The following is a 25,695-nucleotide window of genomic DNA, read 5'->3' on the forward strand; positions in this document are numbered from 1 at the left end:
AATTCATTATTCTCTTAATATGTTAAAGTGTAAATATGTGCATTATGTAGTAGTGTGTTACTGAAATAGGTTTAGTTCATTTTTTTGCAATTAATGTACTTTCACAAACCCGAAGGTAGTCAAAGAAAAATTAAAATGTCAGTAAAGCCCAAGAGCAAATTAAAAAAAAAAAAAGCAATGAAAGACCCCTTGAAAACATATGTAAAACTTCTTAAATGTATCAAAAAAAACACACAAAAACAACAACACACAAAACCCTTGATTTCATTTTATTACTAACAGTTACAACTTGATTATATCTAGAAGTTGCTTTAGCAATCAACCTGTCAACATGTTAACTTATGCTTAAAAGTTACCAGTATGCTAACTAGTGTACTTACCTGCTGTTTCAAAACGAGGTTCTTCACTCCTTCCATCACAAATTGTGATCCTGTATTCATGACTCGTGATAGGAGACTAGGGGAAAAAGAGGAGGATCACAAAAAGCATAAATTACCTCTCCAATATGTTATAAAGTATTTGCCTGATTATATACATGCTGTTACCCTCTGTACCTACTATCTTTGTTCTCACTAACCAGAAGTAACCTGCAAATTTCTGCTTCCCCGGTATTACTGCTGCAATTTTATTTAACAATAAAAAAGTAATAAAATACTCTGACTAGTCATTATTGCTCAAATGTAAAGATAAAGGGCTGCCCTCAAAAGAAACATTTTAATTGCTAAGCCTCAGCTACAGCTCTTAGGCAAATTAAAATCTGTGGAAAACTGTTTGCTTTCCTGATTGCCTTACTGCTAAGGCAATAAAATTAAAGATAGTAAATTAAGACAAGATGCTTTAGTAATTCAAACCATACTAACACATTAAAGCTACATATGCTTATAAGTATGATGAGTAGGTCAAAAGTTACTATGTTCTCTTTATCATAGCAGCTAGACCCAATCCTGCACTGTATACTGTCTCCTTCACTATACATAAAATCTATCACATAACAATGTGAAACATAACACACCTAATCAATTTTCCCTCAATTCTAAAGGATGTTTGTTGTCTACATTTTTAACATCAAAAATAGCACCAACAAATGATTTGCCATATTAGATTTCTATTTGTGTCTCCCGTAGCTTCTCATTTGGGATCAAAGGACACTTTGTGAGACAGGTTGGTAATCCCCTATTGTGATATCAGAAGGCTAGATATATCCTTTAAATCATCCAAAAATTTTCTTGTAACACAGTTTATTAAAATGCTCAACTATAAAATCCATAAGAAATGTAAAAGTCTTTTGATATTCAATAAGATTTAAGACATGAAACTGGTAAGTCTATTTACTGCACAGATAAAAGTAATTTTCCAAATAGAGTTTCTTTTTCCCTATCTTGTCCTTATCCCCTACGAAATGAAGAGATGGACAAGGTGGCAATCCTTTCTTTAACAGAAACAACAGAACATAATCTTTGTTGGAATGGACAGTTTCCAGGTGATTCCCTGGCACCAGACAACTCTGCGGGACTAGGCTAACCTGCAGAGCACTGTCTGAAGGTGAGGTCAGCTGGATTCATTTCCCCAAACACTGACAAGGCCCTGCATTATGACAGGGCTTTTGTTTTTAGCAACTGTTTCATTAAAAGTAGTAGCTGAGGGTAGGGCTAGGATAAACCTGTTTTTCTCTGGGTTTCATGTTTTTGCTCTAAACTATAAACAATAAGCTAAGGATCTGAAACTATTATAGTATGGGATAGGAAAGAGTAGCAAGAACTACCTTATTTAGCATCTTTGAAAGTCACACAGATTCTAGAGGACACTGGAGTTAGAATCCAGCCCCAGGCCTGGGGACTCCCTCCCTATTATCTAGTCGGACACCCAGGTCTGCCTTGAAGCTAGCTCTTGAGTGCCTATCAGCAAGCCTATTACATTAGTTATCAACATTGATATAAAATACCTTTATCCTTAATATACCTTCTGAAAATGAAAACTGTAATGTTTTAAGGGAAGTAAAAGAAGCCAAATACTCATACCAAATAAAACATACTAAAATGAAAATTTTAATATGAAAATTAAAATTATCTAAGAAGCCAAAGGCATGTTGACATTTATCCTCCAGCACAATAACAATACTTTGCATTCACAAATGTCAGTGTGTTTTTCAGACATGAAAGTCTAATTATGGTCCGGAGGACCAGATGAACCCAATAGGAATTATTAAAAATACTTACCCCATTGACTTAGTGGTAGTGTTGCCATAGCTGGCAGGAGCTGAGGCCATCTTTGCAAAAGCCCTAAGAAATAAGAAAGTTGTATGTAAAGCTGATTATTAGTGTTAACATTCACAGTATTAAAGTACCTAGTGGCAAACTTTCACTTTTACTATGCAGACATTTTCTGAAAAGAGAAATAATTTTTAACTACTATAAAACAATTTTCAGTATAGTCAGCACCAAAACAATTACATAAACCAAGACTATATAAATGTAAAATAATGTCCAAATACAGTACAATTAATACTGAAACACTGAGATACTTTAGAAAACAATGTATTAATTCTCCCAACTTTACTATTTTTCTTTTCCCTTCTATCCAATCATTAACATAAAACAAACTCGCTGCCTTAAAAGAACCACCATGCACTACTGACTGAGTCTCTCTAGCCCTTCCCGTATTCCATACTCCTTGTTCCCAGACACAGACCTCTACTGATGCTGTCCCTTGAGGGGTGTACACGTACTGCCTTCTTCTCCAACAGAAGCTGTACATTTCCTTTTAAGACTCAGCTCAAAACCATGTTCTTCATTAACAATATTCTAGCTCTACTACCCAATAATTTTTCCATTCAGTTATATCCTAAACCACACACTTCTATACTTAAATGCTTAGTATATTTTCCACTTATTTTTCAAGTCTTTTTAAGTGTCTAGAATCCCTTTAAACTAAATGGTAGAATTCTTGAAAAATGGGAAAAAAGATGACACTTAGATGCATTTTTAGAAAATATTTTCCTTCTGGGAATATGCTCACTGGAGAATCCAAACGACAGAGCACTTTCAGAAGAACCCTTCCACTGTGAGGTAACCCGTTATGATTTTGGTGTATATTCTAATCCTTGGACATAAGGGCATATAATGTATATACTTTTAGTAATAAAGTTAATACCATATTGTATATACTGTCCTATAACCTTTAAGTAGCATACTATAAACATTTTATGTGAATCGTAACTCTTATATTCTTAATTATTTCAAATACTTTAGTAAAAAAAAAAGTCTACTTAAATACGAGAACATATTTTATGAGAGTAAAAAACCCCAAAGGAATCACTAAGATGTGACAGTTGAAATGCTGAAAATATTCCATTTCAATCTGGAGAAATCTCAAACACAAAAATCACAATCTTGTTCAGAAAGGAGGATATGAGTCAACTGTTTTCAGTAGACTGTAATTTTTGCCTTTAATAAAAATGTATTTTTCACTAGGAACAACTATATCTAAACAATAAAGAAGATATAAATAATAACATATTCATAGGCTGAATACTATGCAAATACTAAGTTCTGTAACTGAAAACTAAGATAATAAAAAACTGCTATGATGAAAGGTACTAGAAAACTAGAATATAAAATTGTATCTACAATAATGATTTCCTGGTTTTCAATACTGTATGTAATACATTCATAAAAGGATATACACTAATGTTTACTTGTACATTCTGGATGTTGCGATTACAGGTAAATTTTTACTTTTTATACACCTGAGTTTTCTAAAATTTTGTTGAGTATGTTGTAACTCCCATAATCGGACAAAGAAAAGTTATAAATTAGAAATAAAAATTTTTGCTAATCACATGAAATGATGCCCAAGAATACCTTTCCTCATAACAGCAAACTTGATTACGGAATTCCCACAGTCATAGTGAAAAACAAAACAAAACACTGACATCTACCACACAGCCAAATGTGTAAGTGGATAGTTCATGAAAATTGGAAAAGATGGTTTTCCATTTCCCTTTTTAAAGAAAAGGTTTTCGTATATTTCCTTCTTATAACAAGAATACAATCAAATAAGATTTGAAAAAACAAAAGCATAGATAATAAAAAGCACTAATAAACCCACAAATCAGAGATAACCACGGTTAACAACTAGTCCTATTTCTCTAGCCCATACATATTTACAAAACATTTTTAAATTACAGTAGACACAGTATTGTATTAGTTTCAGATGTACAACCTGTGAAGACATTTATGTAACTTATGAAGTGATCACCCTGATAAATCTAGTACCCATCTAACACCTTACGATATTAGTGACTATATTAAAGTATTATTGACTATGTTCTTTATGCTGTACTTCACATGCCTGTGATTATTCTGTAACCATCAATTTGTAATTCTAAATGCCTTCCCCTTCATCACTTCTCCCAATCTGGCAACCATCAAAATGTTCTTTGTACCTGTGAGTCTGTTTCTATTTTGATTATTTTTATGATCGCATGCATAAGGAAATCCCCAGGCATTTCTGTGACCTATTACACTTAGCATAGTACCCTCCAGGTTCATCCATGTTGTTGCAGATGCAAGATTTCATTCTTTTGTATTGCTGAATCATACTACATTATATACATGCACTACTACTTTATCCATTTACCTACTGTTGGATTTTTAGGTTGCTTCCATACCTCTGTTATTGTAAACAATGCTGCAATAAACATACGGGTGTGTATGTCTTTTTGATTTAGTGTATTGGGTTTCTTCAGTTAAATACCCAGAAGTGGAGTTCTTGTCTCTTTTTAAAGCCTTTGTTTTAAAGTCTATTTCATCTGGTTATAAGTACTGCTACCTCAGTTTTTTGTTCTTTTTCTATGTTCAAGAAGTATCTTTGAAAACCCCTTTACTTTCAGTCTCTGTGTTTTTTAATCTGAAGTGAGTCTTTTGTAGACAATATATTATGTCTTGTTTTCTTTAATCCATTCAGTAGGCATATATTTTTTGGAGCATTTAACTCATTTGCATTTAAAGTAACTGTTGATAAATATGTATTTATTGCTATTTTATTATTCTTATTTTTATTTTTGCCCTTCTTTGTCTTCTTCTTAAAGAAGACCCTTTAATGTTTTTTTTTTATCCTCACCCAAGGATATGCTTATATATTTTAGAGAGAGAAGATGAGAGGGGGGAAGAAATAGAAACCTTGATAATCAGAGATGGAACTGCAACCCAGGCATGTGCCCTGACTAGGAATGGAACCTGCAGTCTTTCAGTTTAAGGGATGATGCCCAACCAACTGAACCACACTGGCCAGGGTGATCCTTTAACATTTTTTACAGTACTGGTTTTGTGATGAACTCCTTTAAGTTTTTCTTGACCGGAAAGCTCTTTATCTGTCCTTCGATTCTAAATGATAGCTTTGCTGGGTAGAGAAATTTTCATTATAGGTCCTTCTATTTTATCAATTTGAATGTTTCATGCCAATCCTTTCTGACCTACAAATTTCTACTGAGAAATCAGCTGACAGTATTATTGGAGCTGTCTTCTGGGAACTGTCATTTTCTTGCTTTTAAGGTTTTTCTCTATCTTCAACCTTTGCCATTTTAATTATGATGCGTCTTGGTGTGAACCTCTTTGGGTTCATCTTATCTGGGACTCTGTGCTTCCTGGACTTATATGTCTATTTCCTTCATCAGGTGAGCAAAGTTTTCTGTAGTCATTTTTTCAGATAGTTTTAAAATTTCTTGCTTTCTCTTCTCCCAGCAACCCCAAAATGAGTGTTGGTATGCCTGAAGCTGTCCCAGACACACTTTTGCTCACTTTTATGAATTCTTTTTTCTTTTTGCTGTTCTTATTGGGTGCTTTCTTATATTCCAAATTGCTGATAGATTCTCTGCTTCATCGACTCTACTGTTGATTCCCTGTAACTTATTCTGCATTTCAGTTAGTGTATCCTTCATTTCTGACTGGTTCTTATTTTTATGGCTTCCATGGTCATTTTTATGCTGTTGAAATTCTCATTAAGTTGCTTGAGAATCTTTATAACCAGTGTCTTGAACTCTGTATCTAGTAGATTACTTGCCTCCATTTCATTCATTTCTTTTTCTGGAGATTTCTCCTATTCTTTCATTTGGGACTTGTTTCTTTGTCTCATTTTGGCTGCTTTCTTGTGTTTATTTCTATGTATTAGATAAAGCTGTTATGTCTCCTGGACTTGGCAGAGCGGCCTTTTGGAGTAGGTATTGTGTAGGGTCCAGGGGTGCATCCTGTGTGGGCTGTGTGCACTGTCCTGTTGCAGTTGAGCCTTGACTACTGTTGGCATGTTATGGGACAGATTGACCAAGGCTGACTGGCTGTGGGACTGGCTGCGACTATAGTGGCGGAGTTGCTGGTCAGGGACCAACCCCATGGAGCAGAACTCACTCTAGTGGTTCTTTGGTGTTGGCTTTCTGCCCCTTGAGTATGTGCAGAGGTGCCTGGGTTATAATCCAGTGTGGTCTGAAGTTGTCCACTGGGTGTGCTGGCTCTGGGGCTTTCCAGGAGATGCAAGATCAGCCAGTGCCTGTGCCCTGCGCAGGGCCACTTGGTATAAGGTACAGAGTGATCTGCAGAAAGCTACTACTTGAGCTGGGCTTGGAGGTGCCTGAGAAAGGCCAAGCTGTAAGTGGAGGCTGGCTCATGCTAGTGCCAGCCCTGGAGCCACCCAGCAAGTACAGGACACACCAAGTCCAGATGCTGCTTGTTTGAGAGATTTTAGGAAAGTCTGAAGCATGTGTCAAGAGAGGCTGTTTGTACGGAAAAGCCACTGGAAACAGGCTGCATGGCCTGCAAGTTGGTTGGGGCAGGAACTTGGGCAATCACCAGGGCAGGCCAAATAGTGATAGTCAGGTTGATAGACACTCAGATATGCCACCCACCTCTCAGCTTTGCAGTGGGGAGGTCCCAAGAAAAGGAACAATGGCTTCTGCCAAAACTACCAGTCTCGATGTGGTTTCTTCCTTTTTCCATAGTCACAGGACTTCTGCTCAGCTAGACTTCAGGCAGTTCTGAATGATGGTTATTCAGTCTAGCTGTGCATATTTTTTTAAAAAGCTGAGAAAGCATTCTTGTAGCCTTAAAACAATTATTTTAAGAAATATTTTGAGGGTGAAGTTTGTTATAGAAAATTTTGAAAAATACACACACCCAAAGAATAAATTCTACCACTCAAAGTTAGCTACTAATAACATTTAGGTATATGTCACTTCAGCTATGTAATTATATGGATATAGGTGTATGTTCATACACAAACATGCATGGAGAAATGGATATTAGGGATCATACTATAAAAAATGTCACCTATGTTTTGGTTTAAATACCACCTCCCAGAGACTTTTCATGCATCCTTAACAAATTTAATTACTGCCCTCAACAAGATCTATATCACTTAATATGATTTTAACATTATTTATTTGCTTGTATATTGATTTATTGTTCCCTCAACACAAATGTAAATTCAGTGAGTGTGGGGGACTTCCTTAGCATGCTCGCTATCGCATTCCTGAGGTCTAGAAGAGTCCCTAGGCACACAGGCAAAGGAAACAGATGTTTACCAAAGAAATCACGCTATACTGTGGTAAACTATTACTTCAATTTCAGTGTAGCATGGACATTCCCCAATGTCATTAAATAAATCTTCTACAACATGATTTTAACGACTCTGTTGTACTGTATCTTACAGAAATACCGTAATTCATTTACTAATCTCTTTGTTGGACATTTAATTGATTTTCAAAATTTCAATATTGTAATTGCTTCTAAGACTTCAGAACTCCAATACTCTTTGGGATAAATCCTCAAGAGTAGAAGTTTTAGGCACTTTATTAAAAACCTTTATATCAGGCAGCAAAAACGTGCAAATTATATTTCTAATAGCAGAGTATAAACTCACTAATTAATATGCTTGTATGCTTCACATACTATTTTGTAAATCTTTTCATGTTAATTTCCATTTTTTGTATTACTAGTGAAATTAAAATTTTCCTTTAAATGTTTTTGGGACATTTGATCCCAAACTTCATTCTTTGACTTTTTCATCTTATCAGTACAAAAGTATAAACATGTCTAGGAAAGAAAGACATCACTATTTTATGTAATATTAAATTGTAAATAGGAGGGACAGGTAAGAGAATATATAATTGAATAAAAAATACTAAGGCATTGTTCAACTTTCTCAGTAACACTGCCACTTTCTTTAAAATTCAACTTCCACTGGACTCTCCTAAATGAAAAAATTTAAAAAGAAAATAAAACTTACTTCCACTGTTTGATATATTGCAAAGGATTAAGGTTGCATCCCGCATCAGTTAAGGCTTTTTTGTATTGCTCCAAGTCAGCCTGAAATAAGCAAAGAACAATGACAAAAACATTTCCTTTATGAAAAAGAAGACCACTTTGTTTGTTGTCATTTGATTACTCAAAAAGTTAGGTCAAAGGTGAGTCTGAATCGGAGGAACCCGAGTAGAGTGCAGCTGTACATGCAGTGAGTATCCAAGTGAGCACCCGAGTATAATGAAAATTATCTTTGACAGACGCCCAAATTACCCACACAACACTGTATTTTGTCATCCCTCAGTAAGTCCAAAAGAGTCCGTTTTTTCTCTCCACCTGAAATAGATCACCTTTCCTTAGGAAAAGCATTAAATGAAAGAATTCTTGGCTTGACGAAGAATATTCCAAAATGAGCAACACAAGCAGAGGGCACTGACACAGGGCACTGCAGATGTAGGTTCTCCGTCTCACCTTCACTGCAGAAGCCCGAATTCATTAAAGGAACAGAAACTGTGTTACACTTTTTAAATGACTGTTTTCTTTCTCTAGCTCTTTTTTATTTCCTGATGAGTAATTCTAACTGAAATAGTGTAATTTTTAGGAGTGACTCTATTATAAAAATGTTGTAAGACCTTTAAGCTCACCTTCAACCAGAGATGTTTATTACTTTGCATTTTTGAGGCTATTAATCTGATTATCGGTAGCCATAATTTGCTTCAAGCCTCTTAATGATCACTTAAACTCATGAAAAAACATAATCCTTATCAAAAATAAATGAAAATAAAATGTGGTCAAATTTCAAAAATTCTTAATTAAGTTCTAAAATCACATATTCTTAAGGAAACAACACATTCTCACTGAATTAAAATAAAGGTCAACAGATGTATCCTTATGATAAAGTAAAACTGGCCAAAAGCAAATGATAGGTTTATTTGCTTTTTTAACATGCCAAAGATTTTTGGCCAAATGCCTTGCAATGTACCAGACATTAAAAGAACAAATGCTATCAGCAAAAGAAAAGAGTTTATATGAGCCCTATCATTCTAGATGTCATCTCAGAGCTTTCTGTTGCTTTACTTGATGCTTATCCTGTAAAAGGATACTGAGTTAGCATGAGAAAGAGTTCACAAGGTCTCTAACTCAGCAACCCAACTGATGTCAAAATCACTGCTTTCCTGCAGAGTAAGTTAACTGCCTATACACACTCAAATATTTTTTTCTTCAAAAGCAACTGATGACTCACTATAGAAAAAAAAACCAAACAATTAAATTACCCAACACCACACTTCCAGTGAGAAAAAAATCTTCTAGAAGGAAAATCTGTCATTTTCCAATCATTCTGAGGAATTTATTCTGACATACAAGTAGTTATTTCATCGCAATACAAAGGATCTCAACTTTTTATAGAACTTTTGGGAACACTGGGTATTTTCCTTCAAGTGAATGAATCCTCCTTATAATGGACATTGACAAGACCAACCTTTCCAAAAGCATCGCAAACTTCATTAACTTAGTTTAGAATAGCTATTTCCCAGAAATAAGGATTCTGGCTACTTGAATTCAGTTCATATTTCAACAACTTCAAAGTGGCCGCACACTTAATAAGGACAATTCTCTTGGTGACAATAAAAACTGCTACAAAACTCAGCAGTAAACAGAACCAACCTTAACAAAATGTTTTTCTTAAAAAAAAAAAAAAGGAATGAAATAGTTATTTGGCCACAGTGACTTTCACTTCTATTCTTGCAACAAACAAGTTACTTCCCTTCCTGCTCAGTAAACGAATGCACAGGACCTACCTCAGAAGGTGCCTGCTGCGTACTTATATAATAGATAAGAAACAGCCTCATTTTATCTTCCGGAGTTCCTGCTGCACAGGGGAAAACAGAATTTAAAAAACCCTTCATACTTCTGGTTAAGTGTTTAGTTAACATTTATATAAACATCTGAGGCATATCTACATGTGAGTAGACAAATATAGTTCTTGCTTTGGCTGATGTAAGGTTATAAACACTATTAATTACAACCAGGTAAAATACAAATATGGAAAAAGATTTTAAGCTTTGGAATTAAAGAGATGGGATATAGAAGTATCTCCATTCTATCTTCCAAACTCTGTATTATATTGAGATTTATCTTTTAGATATAAACTCAAAAAGAAAGAATGTAGGTATGGTAATCACACAATTCTAAAACCAGATACTACTATGATGGAAAGGGGATGTTAGTAACAATCGTTTAAGGACAAGTGGCATTAAAATGGGATTGTCCTGGGAAACCAGTAGGTTTTGAAACCTTGGTGGCTAAAATCACCTAGCTTAGTTAGTCTAAGGTCTAAGGTCCAATTACACTTCTCAAATTGGTTTGAAGGGCATTACATCACTTATGTAAGATTTAGGAAAATAATACATTTATATTAAATACTGATATGTTATGCATAATACATTTGTCTGAAATTTTAAGACAGAACATAAAAGTTCAAAGAAATTTCTTGCTTGCAGTGAACACCTTGGGCTACTATTCCTGTTACCCACAGCCCCAAACTGTCCAGAGAAAATAATTTATTCTCCCCTCTGCTACTAGGTTTACTCAGGTACAAAGTGATAAAAGTCATAGGTAACCCAGTTTCACTACTCAACAAATAGTAATATGCACTCTTACTTCAAATTGTGTGTCCTAATACTCAAGAAATCATAATCGTTATACTTTATTACAGAATAAAAACTAGGAGAATTTTTTCAAAACATGAGTGATGAACCATCGATTTAAAAAAATATATAGTTAGAATCCAGACACTACCATCCTTCCCCTCTAAGAATAAATATAATCTTAAAAAAAATCCAGACAGCCATTCTCAAATTATCCTTACTTCCTATATATGAAAAAGAATGATGATACAAAGCTTTCTCCAAAGTCCTCATGTTTACCAATTAATATAGTATCTTGTACACTTTGAATATTAGGTTATGAGATCCATGGTCTTATTTAAATCCTAGGAGAAACCTGATATTTTTGTTTTAGCAGGTAATTAGCCTGGCTGAGTTCAGGCCAAAGTTCCTACCACCTTCTTGTGGGTTGTGGTTCCATTGTTGATTCTATTTTCAAAACCTCTGCAGTGCCATTGGGATCTTTACTGCCCAGTGGCAGACAGGGGAACTGGGATGTCATCTAGACCATCACCTCATAGTCTTTGGAATGCTGTTCAGGATCAGATTCACAGATATGCAGTTCAATGGTGAGTCCAGGAATTTATAAATAAGTTGATGGGGTTGCCTTCCTGGGCTCCTTTCTCTCTGCAACCTCCCTGGTACTTCCCAGTTCCCTTGGCCCTTCCTTTTTGGTGCTCTAGCCAAAAGCTTTGGTTTTAGTTACCCTGCCCCAATGTACATTTACTGTGCCTAAGCAGCTAGAGGAAAAAGAAAGGAAGTGAATAGAGGTGGAAGAGGGTATAATAAATAGGCAGATAAATAGTAATAAAAAATACAATAAAAATAATGTCAAAAATATAAAAAATATCTGGAGGAAGAAAAGAGGAATGGGCCTTGCTCTAGGCTCTTGGGACCATGGCTCCTAAGACAGGAAAGTGTCCCTCCCACAGAGTTTTAGGGGCCTGTAGGTCCATGCTGTTGCTTTTAATATCCCCAGCATTTAGCACAGCCTGTTCTCATAGTAGGTACATAATTCTGCTTAAAGAAGGAAGAGTTCCCATTTTTCAAGGAGAAACATTTTATAGTTGCTACAGTGTAAATAAACGCCCCCAAACCTCTGCTAAGGTTAAGAGTCATGACGGCAAAGGTTATAGAGCATCCGGATGCTTAAAATCAATAAATCACAGGTGAACCAAAGGGAAATTGTAAAAATGCACCCTTCACAACTACACGTACTCTCTAGAGCCTGTAGCTACAGCCTAGATCCTCTTGTTGCACCTAAGTTTCCACTGTAACTGTACTCTGTTTTAAAGTTAGAGTTTTCAGTTCATCACATACATTCTTTCCCTACCTCAGCCCTGGAGTCGACTACTTCTCCAATGAGTCCTAGTGTAAAATGGTATTTATAAACTAAAACCTTACTGATGGATTAGACTTGCTCCCAGTCCCGCTCAGTTGGCAGAGCTGGAATATACATATTTTATGTACACACATGCTATTTACTCCTCTATCTGACATACTGAATATATACTAAGCCTATACCAACTCCTTTAATTCCAATCTAACACTGCGGGACTCATTCTGGTTTTCTACCTTTCCGTATTTGTAACTCCCATAAGTACGAGTGATACTTATGGCTTCTCAGAAGTTTTACAAATGGAACCTTTAATCACAAACAATTGTGACTTTTTAAAAATTGCTTCTCAATCTGAAATAAAGTCTAAAGCTCATACCAAAACTCTAACTCAAAAACCATCATCATTCAGGTAAGTAGCTTTTGTGCANACTAAGCCTATACCAACTCCTTTAATTCCAATCTAACACTGCGGGATTCATTCTGGTTTTCTACCTTTCCGTATTTGTAACTCCCTTCACAGACTCCCTTCACACTACCTTATTTAACCAGCCCCCAGTAAGCAATAAAGATCTTATCTCTGCTGCTACCTCTTGCCTGCATGGAAGCCTTCTCACTCCACTGGGGCTCTGATTCCCTATAACAGACCCTCCCACATGCCTGGCCATACTTCTCACCCCATCTGAGTTGATGATGGGTCGACCTGTGCAGCCCAGGGATGGGTTGTTCCTATGTGTGGACACTGCTCATTTCACTTGATGTGAACACCTTGTGCTAGGAGTTCACATCAAGCGAACCTCCCATCACCCCACATGGATGAGCCCTTCTCAGTCTGCTCAGGTTCCAACATCTCGTTTTGGGTGAAGGTGACACCAGACTTCTCCTTGGCATAAATGCCTGCCTTATTCATAAACCTTGGCATAAATACCTTATTTAACATCTTTAAAAAATAAGTTGTTTGAACCTGGGTGGGGGTGGGTGGAGGTATTGAGCAACAAATGCAAAAAAAATGAGAAAGTAAGGGAAAAGGAAAAAGTTGTTTGCCATTTTATCAACATACTATTGCTTTAATTTTACTCAAGTTATTGTAAATAACTGAATAGACATATATTTTGCATTTTTTCATTATAAAGTGCAAATATTTAAAATACTATGATCTCACTACAAATCTAGCTTTTTAAAAGTACGAGTGATACTTATGGCTTCTCAGAAGTTTTACAAATGGAACCTTTAATCACAAACAATTGTGACTTTTTAAAAATTGCTTCTCAATCTGAAATAAAGTCTAAAGCTCATACCAAAACTCTAACTCAAAAACCATCATCATTCAGGTAAGTAGCTTTTGTGCAAAGAAGAAGAGCTGAGATCTGAATTGAAAACTGCTCTGAAATGATCAGTAAGTCTCTTACATTTATAGATTTTGAAGGGCTAAAATCCTATGTAGATCCCATCATTATAATTGAAAGCAATGTCTAAATTACGTTTTCTAAGTACAACTAGTTATACCTTATTTTAAGAAAAATCTAACAAATATTTAGATGAATATAAAATATAAAAAGATTGACTAAAGAGTTTCTTTAAAAGTGAATTCCCTAAGTCCTGGCTGGGTAGCTCAGATTGTTAGAGCATTGTCCTGTACCCCAAAAGGATAGGGTTTCTGATTCCCAGTCAGGGTACACACCTACATTGGGGGTTGCAGATTCCTCTCCTGGTCAGGAAAGCATGGTTTCTCTCTTGCATAGATGTTTTTCTCTTGCTCTCCCTCAAATCAATAAAAACATACCCTCAGGTGAGGATTTTTTTAAAAAGTGAATTCCCTATATATTTAAAATATAATTCAGTTTTAAATACATCTTTTTAAAAAACTCTCTAGACTTAAACCAAATTAGAAAAGTATATCACTTAGAGACCCTTACTTTGAATGTTATACCTTCAAATCTTCCTGAAACTAGAAGAAATTGAGCTTAAGATGTATCACTTTAAATGAATAAATACAAAAAGTGCTTTAATACTATCAAAGAAAAGTTCAACAGAAAAAATGCAAACCATTTTCTACTTTATGAACTGCCATGCTACAAACTTCTCAACAGAAAGTACTTCATTTAATTATCTCATTATTTTTTTATTTAATTCTTATTCAAGTACAGTTTTCTGTTTTATATTCCCTGCCCCGCCCCACCCCAGTGCCCCCCACCTCCCTCCCATTTCCGACTCCCACCTTAATTATTGTCCATGTGTCCTTTATACTTATTCATGTGAATCCTTCCCCTTTTCCCCTATGATTCTCTTCCCTCTCCCCTCTGGATCCTGTCAGCCTGTTCCGTATTTGAGTGTCATTGGTCATATTTTGCTTGCTTGTTTTGTTGTTTAGATCCCTGTTAAAGGTGAGATCATATGGTATTTGTCTTTCACCGCCTGGCTTATTTCGCTAGACATAATGCTCTCCAGTTCCATCCATGATGTTGCAAAAGGCAGGAGCTCCTTCTTCCTTTCTGCAGCATAGAATTCCATTGTGTAAATGTACCATAGCTTTTTGATCCATTCATTTAATTATCTCATTATTAACACAGACTGCCAGAAAAACATTAATTCTATTCAGATTTTCCCTGCTGGATCCATCAGATGTGAAACTAACCTGAAATTTATGGTACATACCATCAGGGTCTGATATTATATCTAGAAGAGATTTATCCAGAGTAGTTTTGCTCATTATTTTTTCTTCACATTCAAAATACACATCTAGTTTTCTTGCCTGTTTCAAAATAAACATGAGATTAGAATACCTCAAGTAATAAAAACACACTAGAGGTTTCTCAGTTTACATACAAGTTTCTATTTTCTATGATCAATTTTAAAAGCAAAGATCATTCCCTAGTAGCATTTATTTAAAGTTTCTTACTTCTGATCATATATTATTTAACGTAAAAAACAGCAGACTATTTTGTTTAAAATATTTGACTTATAAATTCAAAATTAATTCTGCATGTCATATTTATACTAGCAAAGCTAGAAATCACAGAAATCGCAATACTCTGTAAATTAGTAACTAGCATACAAATATTACTGTATTCCATGCAAATTAATAGCCATGTTATGGGTTTTTTTTTAGTACGCAAATCCATATATTTTCACCTTAACTGAACAGAAAGTTATCCTAATTAAATTACTTTTAATGTTTTTTAGATAAAATTTTCTCATTACAGGTCCCACTTAATACTTTGAAAGTTTTAGAGAATGGAAAAGTAGTCAAACTTAGCTTTTTAGTATGACACCTTTTCCCCAATTTAAAATTTGCTTATCAAAATTCTGCAAATGAAATTAACATGTTAGGATCCTCCACAGAAAATAAAAATTATTACTAAGTACCTATTAAACTATGTTTCAGATAATACAAATGAGAAAAGAACGTGTTTTCTATTGAAGGTGTTAACAATCTAAGGCAGTGGTTTTCAACCTTCTTCATCCCATGGCATACATACACTAATCACTAAAATTCTGTGGCACGCCAAAAATATACTTTTTGATAATCTGACAAAAAATAGGTATAATTTAGATTCATTCATGGCCAATGGCAATTGTTGTATTGACTGCTGTCACTTTTTATTTGCTAACTAAGGAAAAAGAGGTCAATGCCACTGACTAAATAGTCAGGTTATCACGGGTTTTAAAAATTCTTGTGGGATGCCAACTGAAAATCACTGATCTAAGGCGGAACAGAAACCATTTGTGAAATAAGTTAGACTATTTAAAGAGACCAACAAAGAACCAATATATAAATACAGAACATAAATATATTAAGCTAGATGACAAAATTAAATGGTTAACCAATTGTGGAGGAGGAAGTGGTAAAATTTGAGCTGATTTTTTAAAATGATCTGGAGACATGGGCAGATAAGCTCACTTCAGTTAACAGGAACATACAAAAACATAATCAGACTGGAGAAACCTGAATGCTAGGCTAAGAAGCGGCTTCCTATGAGGCCAAAGTAGATCAGTCAGAGTCCCTCAACCCCACTGCTCCGCAATGGCAGACAAGGCCAGAGTTTTAAATAGATGGAATGCTCAGTTTAAAATTCCACACAACATAAAAAGGTATACACTGAGATCTGTCCTCATCCCTGGTTTCTTCTACCCTATTTCTACCCATTCCTATGGATATTTGTTTCTTGTATAGTTTTTCAGTCTTTTTTTCTTGCAAATGTAAGCAAACAGGGTCTATAATCCAACATCCTTCCATACAAAAGGTGATATTGTATTCCTCTGTCCCTTGCTTTCACTCAACAATACACCTCACATCAGTACATTGAGAATTTCCTTTTCAATGAGCTCCTGATAAGAATATAATAATGTTTAGGAGAGTTTTTCTTTTTATAAACTCTTTGTCCCTTCATCTTCTTCAGACTCCCTGATATAAGAGCTATTTTAGCTACTGTACGAATCTATTTTGAATACCAAAATAGATGAGGCGAAATTTTACAAATCGAAAAACATTAAAAATGGATGAAAGAAAGAAAGATCCTGGGAAAGAGACCCTGGAGGTGGCTGTGGACATAGAAAGGAAGACACAGATCATTAATAATTACATGAGAATGGCTATGAAAAGCAAAGCAGTGAAACAAGTCAAAGACAACTCCTGGGAAACTAGGATGATGGTAGTAGGAATTATGTTAATGCAAATATTAGATTGGGAAAGGCTAATTATCTGTAGGCTAACACCAGAAATGAGGGAGGGGAGAAGTAATAAAATAAAGTGTTAGGCTGGCTTGCAGACCCACACAATCTATCCCAGCTAACCTTGCTGTTTAACCACTATACACTAGGATAAGTTCCCTCTAGTCATATCAAATAGCCCACTTTTCATTAAATACTGTCCATCTAGGCATAGGCTCTGATTATTCCCTTAGCTTTTAAAAAATATATTGCTCTTTAATCTCCTGCCTGGTGAATTCTACTCATTGTGCAAGGGCCAGTTTCTCTGGAGTAACAATGGAGTAATCAAAGATAAGAGCATCTCTTTCTTCACTCTTTTTTCCACGTCCTGCCCCTCCCCCAGTCTCTTTCTCATCTCTTAGGACTTATTACTCCTTTAAATGTGTACCAAGAGCACGTTACACACCTCCCCACAATAACAGCAATCTCACTATATTTTATTTACATGCCATCCTTCTAAAAGTGTCAACTCCCTGGAGTGTGTCTACTTACTCATTTACCCCTAATAGTCCTAATGAAGCGCCACGGCTCATAACAAGGACCTGACAAAACAACTGCTGAATTTCTAAGCTAAGATCAGGACATACACAGATAAGTAGTTGTCTTTAAAAGTCATGAGCCCTGGCTGGGGAGCTTAGTTGGTTCCCAACTAACCAACAAAAGCCAGTTAGTTGGTTAAGAGTGCTGTCCTGATAAATCAAGTTGTGGGCTCGATCTTTAATCAGGGCACATACAAGAATCAACCAATGAATGCATAAATAAGTGGAACAATAAATTGGTGTTTCCTACTCTTTCTCTCCCTTCCCATCTCTCTAAAATCAATAAAATCAATAAATAAATTTTTAAAAAAGTCATGGCCTGGCTGGGTGGCTCAGTTGGCTGGAACACTGTCTGTACACCAAAAAGTTTACAAGCTGAATTTCTGGTCAGGACACATACTTAGGTTGCGGGTTCAATCCTTGGTTAGGGCACAAATGGGAGGCAATGGATTAATGTTTCTTTCTTTTTCTCCCTTCCTCTCTTTTTAAAAGCAATTAAAACAAACAAACAAAAAAACAAACACATAGCCCTACTGCCCTGGCTCAGTTGGTTGGGTGTTGTCCTACAAAGATGAAAGGCCAATCCCTGGCTGGTGTAGCTCAGTGGATTGAGCCCGGGCCTGCGACCCAAAGGATCACAGTTCGATTCCCAGTCAGGGCACATGCCTGGGTTGCAGGCCAGTTCCCAGGAGGGGACTCACGAAAGGCAAGCATACATTGATGTTTCTCTCCTTCTCTCCTTCCCCTCTAAAGATAAATAAGTAAGTAAGCAAGCAATGAAAGGACATCAGATTGATTCTGGGTCAGGGTACCTGCCTAGGTCGCAGCCCAGTCCATGCCGATGTGTGTGTGAGAGAGACTACAGAACAGTTTCTCTCTCACACTGATGTTTCTCTCCCTCTCTTTCTTCCTCCCTAACCCCTCTCTAAAAATAAGCAAAGTCTTTAAAAAATAAGTAAAAAAGTATTCTCAGATGAGGACTAAGAAGATAAAAGTCATGAAAGTAGATTAATGAACTTCTAAAGGTGAAAAATGTAAACAACAAAGACTTTAGTGATTTGATGTATAAAACTAAGTATGCTAGCCCTGGCTGGTGTAGCTCAGTGGACTGAGCGTGGGCCTGCGAACAAGACGATCGCGGTTCGATTCCCAGTCAGGGCACATGCCTGGGTTGCAGGCCAGTTCCTGGCAGGGGCCAGTTCCCAGCAGGGGATGCACGAGAAGCAACCATATACTGATGTTTCTCTTCCTCTCTCCTTCCCTTTCCCTCTAAAGATAAATAAATAAAATATTAAAAAAAAACCCCAAAACTAAGTGTGCTAAATGAAATGATATAATTAGTAAAGAAACATGAGATTCATTTTGTTCTTCCTGACATATTAATTTATTCACACTTTAACTTCTAATAAGCAATGAAAATAAAACCCCAAAGCAACTTAGTTTGATTGGTAATGGGTAGGAAGCTTCTTTTGGAGGTGAAAAAAATGTTCTAAAATAGACGATGGGTGTGGTTGTACAACTGTGTGTGTGAATACACTAAAAACACTGACTTGTAAATTTTAAATACGTGAATTACATGGCACATGAATTATACCTCAATGAGGCTGTTAAACAAAAGTAACTAAGGCTTTCAGTACTAACTGCGAGAGAGTTCCATGAAGGAAGGAATGGATTGAGTACAAATTTTCTAACCTGCATAACAGAACAGTTATCTTTCAGTATCTATTATGTACAAGCACTTTACTTGCAGCTATGGCCTTCAAATGTTTTTAAACAGTGAATCTCAGAACCCTCTCTTTCAAACCAAATCTTCTGCAGACCCTAAACATAAAGTGGATACAAGTAACCCATTAAATGTTTCAAGTGTACCAGAAAACAGTGTTTAAAAACTAGTGAGATAGACGATTTCATTTTAATTCTCCAAATAATACTAGGAGCTAGAAATTATTAGTCTCATATTAAAGATGAAGAAACAGACACACAGAAACACATATTACTCAAGGTTACCAGCGTAGTAGTAGTAGAGGTGAGATTCAAATCCGGTTCAGACTCCAATGTACACCACAGATAAAGAGTAGAAAAAATTATATTTTCCTCAAGTACAATGTATTGCTTCCTTTGCATATATGCTTCATGGAAAAAAGTATATATGTCAATTAGTACATATTTGGGTTTTTTGTAATATACATAATTTATGTATATGTGCCAAAAGATTATTTTGGCCAGAGACATAATAATTTATAGGCCCTTTTTCAGTTTTCTGAAATAAGGGATAATATATGTAAGGTATTAGTGAAATAATTTCTATTTTTATGATTTTTTATGCAATATGAGTTCAAAGGAGAATACAATTTAGATAAGAGTTATATAGAAAAATTAAAAATATAAAATAATAAAGTCAAGATAAACAAATTTTTGGTAGATTCAATAAATGTTAAGAACGAATAAGAAAGGAGTTTTAGAGAAAACTGAAAGTCTATGTATGGAATATAAATTTTAGCTAGTAAATATAAATCCGGAGAGCCATGAACTTCTTAAAAGACCCTTTTAAAAATCAGCTGTCCGCTTTCTGCACAGTAATGGAACACTCTTAAGAGTTATCTAGGATGCACAAGTACAGCCGACCCTTGAACAACAGGAGTTTGAACTGTGTGAGTCCACTAAGACACATGGTTTTTTTCAATTAATACACAGTCTATCCTCTGCATCCTGGGTTTTGCAAGAGTGGACTAAAACAACCTTGTACCAAAAATGCTATCTTTGATTTCAACTGGAGGCGGTGGTGCCCTACCTCCTGTGTTGTTCAAGCATCAACTGTAGCACACACACTTTGGCTTTTGAAAATCATTAACTAAAAACAATTGTCATGACCCACATAGGACATGAAGTGAATTCCCTTTTCCTTCCGACAACTGATGAGTACTTTTCCTTCTTTTTACTGTTCCTCTTTTCATTCTAGCCAGGTGATCCATGAAATTATACTTGAAGGTGTTCTGTAATACAGGTGGTGGGCTGGAAATATTTACTTTGGGGCACTTGCTCATATGTCAAAATAAAATTCACCCGCCCCTTTACCTAATTTCTGTGCAGAGATGGGACAGCACACGGCCCTGGAGCCTGGTCTGGATCTTCAATTTCTACAGCAGGCCATCAACCTTACTACTTGATTATCTCATTTCCAAATATATACATATTTTTCTCTCAACCAAAATACCATCCAAGTTCTAGAATCTAGGTCCAAGTCTGAATGTGTAACCTCAACTTCTCTGTAACTCCCATCAAAAGCCCATCTGAAAAAAGTGATGATAGCAAAGAATGTGCAATTCTTTAATTCTTTCCACTTGAGATATTAAAATGGTATAAACTTAGACCTTACTACCTTGGTGACTTGTAAAACTACTCTCATTTAATTACATTTTAATATTATACCCTTGACTTTTATTAAAGTTGCCATGAAATCCATGATTGTAACTGATACTAAAATACAGCATTATCAAATCATTGGTTTATTCAGAGAGTACCTGATATGAGCAATGTCTTTTGTAATATGATGGTAAGAAATACTTTGCTTAGAATAAAAACACAAAACCCAGAAATTTCCATTTCTCATGAGAAGTTTAAATTTTGTTCTTTTTTAAAATTTAATCACCTCTCTCTCTTTTTAAAGTCTTGGTCACCAGAAACTTCAAAGCCAAATTTGAGAATTACCATTTTAACTATATAGCAACTATAATAAGTTTTTATTTCATTATTCTGTCATATGTGCTATCTATGAAAGATGCCTTAAACCTGTTTAAGGGAACAACTTTATTTATAAATTTATCCTATAAACTGACTCCTAATATTTAAATTCTGACGAAAGTGATCTATTAGTACAACATTTAAAATGTACATGAAGTAATCTTTATAGATGACAAGTATTAGAAAATACAAATATAAGCCCTGACTGGTGTGGCTTGGTTAGACCACTGTCCTATAAACTGAAGGGCTGCAGGTTCAATTATAGTCAGGGCACATGCTTAGGTTGCAGGTTCAGTCCCTGGATGGGGCGCACACAAGAAGCAACTGATTGGTATTTCTCTCTCACATCAATGTTTCTCCCCCCTCTCTCTCCACACCTTCCCCTCTCTCTAAGCATGTCCTCTGGTAAAGAAAAAATATAAGCAACCTTATTATAATAAAATATCAAAAACTGCTTTTTAATATTTCTGGAAAAAATAGTTTTACATGGTACTTGTAAACTATTATAAATTTCATTTTACTATGCCTCTAGAAGCACTTAGTTTTAATTAAGCAAATTAAATCCAAAGATAGCACATGAAAAGAAACAATAAAACCTAGAGTAGAAATCAATGAAATTAAAAACAAGAAATCAGTAAAGAAAAATCACTGGAATCAAAAGCTGGTTCTTTCCCCCCACCTCAAATATTTTATTTACTTATTTTTAGAGAGAGGGGAAGGGAAGGAGAAAGAGAGTGAAACATCAGTGTGTGGTTGCCTCTCACATGCCCCAAACTGGGGACCTGGCCCACAACCTAGGCATGTGCCTTCACTAGGAACTGAACTGGCGACCCTTCGATTTGCAGGCCTGTGCTCAATCCACTGAGCTATACCAGCCAGAGCTAGTTCTTTAAAAGATCTTTCAAACTGATAATTCTAGTCAGGTTAACTATGAAAAAAGGAGAGGGAACACAAATGACTAATATCAGAAATGGAAGAAGGGCCATCCTTACTGATCCCATGACATTATAAACCAATTCCTTCAAAGACAATCTGCCAAAACCCACTAAAGGAGAAACAGATTATTTGAATGGGCCAACAGCTATTAAAGAAATTAATCAATAGGTAAACTTCTAAAACAGAAAGCATCAGGTGAAGATGGGTTCACTAGTGAATTCTCCCCAATATTAAGGAAGAAGTTACACCAGTTCTCTACAATGTCTTCTAGAAAACAGAATGCAAATGAGAAACTAAATGATTTCCTGCTAAGATCAGGTACAAGGCAAGGATACCCCCTCTCACACTCTTATTTAACCTTATACTGGAAGCCCTAGTTAATGTAACGAACATAAAATGAAATAAGAGGTACACAGATTGGGAAGACAGAAGTAAAATCGTCTTTTTTTGCAGATGACATGATTGTTACTGTAGAAAATCCCAAACAACACAATACTTCTGGACCTAACACACGACTACAGCACGGCTGTTTAAGACACAAGGCTAATACACAAAAGCCAATGGCTACATCAGGAAATAAGGCAAAAACATCCCCTCACTCTCCCTGTCAACATCGCTGAAGGTCTTAGCTGATGCAGTAAGACAAGGAAAGGAAATCAACAGAATACAGCATGGGAACAAAAGTAAGACCGTTTTTGGTCACAGATGACATGCTTGTCTATATAGAAACCACCACAAAAAACCCAAAAATCTCCAGAAACTACTAAGTGACAACAGCAAGGCTGCAGGACACAAAGGTAATATATAAAAATCAATTTTTCCCAATATATTAGCAATGAATAACTGAAATTTGAAATTAAAGAATAGTATCATTTCCATTAGTACTCAAAGCATAAACAAATGAAAGTTATAAGTCTAACAAAACATGTACATGATCTATATGAGGAAAAACTACAAAATTCTGATAAAAGAAATGAAAAAAAAAAAAAAAAGATTTTGGACTATAAGACGCATCCCCCCTGCCCATTTGGGAGGGAAAGGGGTGTGTGTCTTATAGTCTGAAGGTAGCTTACCTGGCTTGCTGTGTGTGGGGTGGGCGGGTGGGGGGGTAGGGAGTGGCCTATGTTATTTATGTTATTAAATATTTTACTACATTTTTTGCTTCAAAAATTTTCCCCCTATTTTGCTCCTCTAAAACCTAGATGTGTCTTGTGGTCCGGTGTGTGTTACAGTCTGAACAATTTTGGTACTTCATATTCATGAATAGGAAGACTCAGTACTGTCAGTATGTCAGTTCTTTCCAACTTGATCTACAGAATCAACCAATCCCAATAAAAACTGCAGCAAATTATTTTGTAGATATTCACAAAACGATCCTAAGATTTATATGAAGATAAGAAAGACCCAGGATAGCCAAAAGAGTCAAGGAGAAAAAATAAAGGAGGATGGACAATACCTGATTTTTAAAATTTACATAACAAAACTATAGTAATTAAGACCATGTGATAGACAAATACACCAATGGAACAGAAAAGAGAGTGCAGAAATAAATCCATACAAATAAAGCCAACTGATCTTTGACAAAAAAGCAAACCCAATTAAATAAAGAAAGAGAAAATGTTTTAAAAAAAATGGTGCTGGAATAATTGTATGTCCACATGTAAAAAAAATGAATCGAGACACGGACCCTACAACTTCATAAAAATTAACTAAAAATGGATGAAAGACCTAAATGTAAATTGTGAAATTATAAGACGCCTAGAGATCACTTAAAAGAAAATTTAGATGACCTTGGGTATATTGACGATTTTTTAAATACAACACCAATGGCATAATCCATGAAAGAAATAATCAATAAGCTAGACTTAATTAAAAATTTTTGTTCTCTTAAAGACACTGACAAGAGAATGAGAAGACGAGCCATAGAAAGGGGGAAATATTTTCAAAAGACAGATCTATTAAAAAAACTCCCCTCCCCAAAGTACAAAGAACTTTTTTTAAAATAATTTTTTTATTTAATTCTTGTTCAAGTACAGCTTTCTGTCTTATGTTCCCAACCCTGCCCGCCCCCCCCGCCCCATGCTCCCCGCCTCCCTCCCATTTCCACCCCCCCCTTAGTTATTGTCCATGTGGCCTTTATACTTGAGTCCATCCCCCTTTCCCCTATGATTCTCTCCCCTCTCCCCTCTGCACCCTGTCAGCCTGTTCTGTATTTGAGTGTCACTGGTCATATTTTGCTTGCTTGTTTGTTTTGTTTAGATTCTTGTTAACAGTGAGATCATATGGTATTCTTTCACCGCCTGGCTTATTTCGCTCAGCATAATGCTTTCCAGTTCCATCCATGATGTTGCAAAGGGTAGTAGTTCCTTCTTCCTTTCTGCAGCATAGGATTCCATTGTGTAAATGTACCATAGTTTTTTAATCCAGTCATTTACCGATGGGCATCTAGGTTGCTTCCAACTCTTGGCTATTGTGAATTGTGCTGCTATGAACAACGGGGTGCATAGGTTCTCTTGGATTGGTGTTTCAGGGTTCTTAGGATATACTCCTAATAGTGGAATTGCTGGGTCAAAAGGCAAGTTCATTTTTAGTTTTCTTAGAAAATTCCATACTATTTTCCATACTGGTTGTACCAGTCTGTAATCCCACCAACAGTGAACTAGGGTCCCCTTTTCCCCACAACCTCTCCAGCACTTGTTGTTTGTTTACAAAGAACTCTTAATACTCAACAATAAGAACACCCTGATGATAAAATGGGCCAGACTTACACACCTCACCAAAGAAGATTCAGATGGCAAATAAGCATATAAAAGATGTTTCACATCCTATGTCCTTAGAGATTTGCAGATTAAAACAACCAAGGAGAATGGCTGAAACCCAACACTGACAACACCAAATGCAAACAAGGCTGGGGAGCAACAGGAGCTTTCATTCACTGCGGGCGGGACTGCAATGGTGGAGCCACTCTGGAAGACAGTTTGGTGGCTGGCAGTTTGTCACAAATCTAAACATACTGTTACCATATGATTTAACAATCCCCCTCTTTGGTATTTTCCCAACAGAGTCAAAAACTTCTGTCTACCTAAAAACTTTCAAGTGAATTTTTATTGCACCCTTATCCTATCTGTGAAAAAGCTGGAAGCAACCAACATAACCTTCAACAGTTGAATGGACAAACTGTGGTACGTTTAGACAAACAAACAAACAAACAAAAAAAGCAATAAAAAGAAGTGGGCTTTCAATCCACGAAAAGACATGGAGGGATCTTAAATACATATTAAGAACTGAAAGAAGCCAACCTGGAAAGGCTACATACTATATGATTTCAGCTCTGTGACATTCTGGAAAGGATGGAGACAGTAAAAAGGTCAGTGGTTGTCAGGGATTTACGGGGAAAAAAAACAGGGATGAAAAGGTGGAGCACAGATGATTTTGGGGACAATGAAACTACTCTGTATGATACTGTAATAATAATACAT

General features: G+C 35.9%; 1 protein-coding gene across 3 annotated transcripts in view; it reads right to left on the minus strand.

Moving 5' to 3' along the window:
* Window positions 1-25,695, minus strand: part of SCFD1 (sec1 family domain containing 1) — a 112,696-nt gene that overhangs the window by 35,188 nt on the left and 51,813 nt on the right. For all 3 annotated transcript variants that reach the window (XM_037037418.1, XM_037037419.1, XM_037037420.1), the window contains 5 exons: window positions 14,946-15,042; window positions 10,088-10,158; window positions 8,275-8,354; window positions 2,217-2,279; window positions 381-456 (listed from right to left, as the gene is read on the minus strand). In XM_037037418.1, the coding sequence (XP_036893313.1) occupies window positions 381-456; window positions 2,217-2,279; window positions 8,275-8,354; window positions 10,088-10,158; window positions 14,946-15,042 (387 nt within the window). The remainder of the gene's footprint in view (window positions 1-380; window positions 457-2,216; window positions 2,280-8,274; window positions 8,355-10,087; window positions 10,159-14,945; window positions 15,043-25,695) is intronic.

Source organism: Sturnira hondurensis, unplaced genomic scaffold (assembly GCF_014824575.4).
Source record: "Sturnira hondurensis isolate 20B ecotype Veracruz unplaced genomic scaffold, ASM1482457v3 Scaffold0023357, whole genome shotgun sequence".
In the NCBI taxonomy this organism is placed as follows: domain Eukaryota; kingdom Metazoa; phylum Chordata; class Mammalia; order Chiroptera; family Phyllostomidae; genus Sturnira; species Sturnira hondurensis.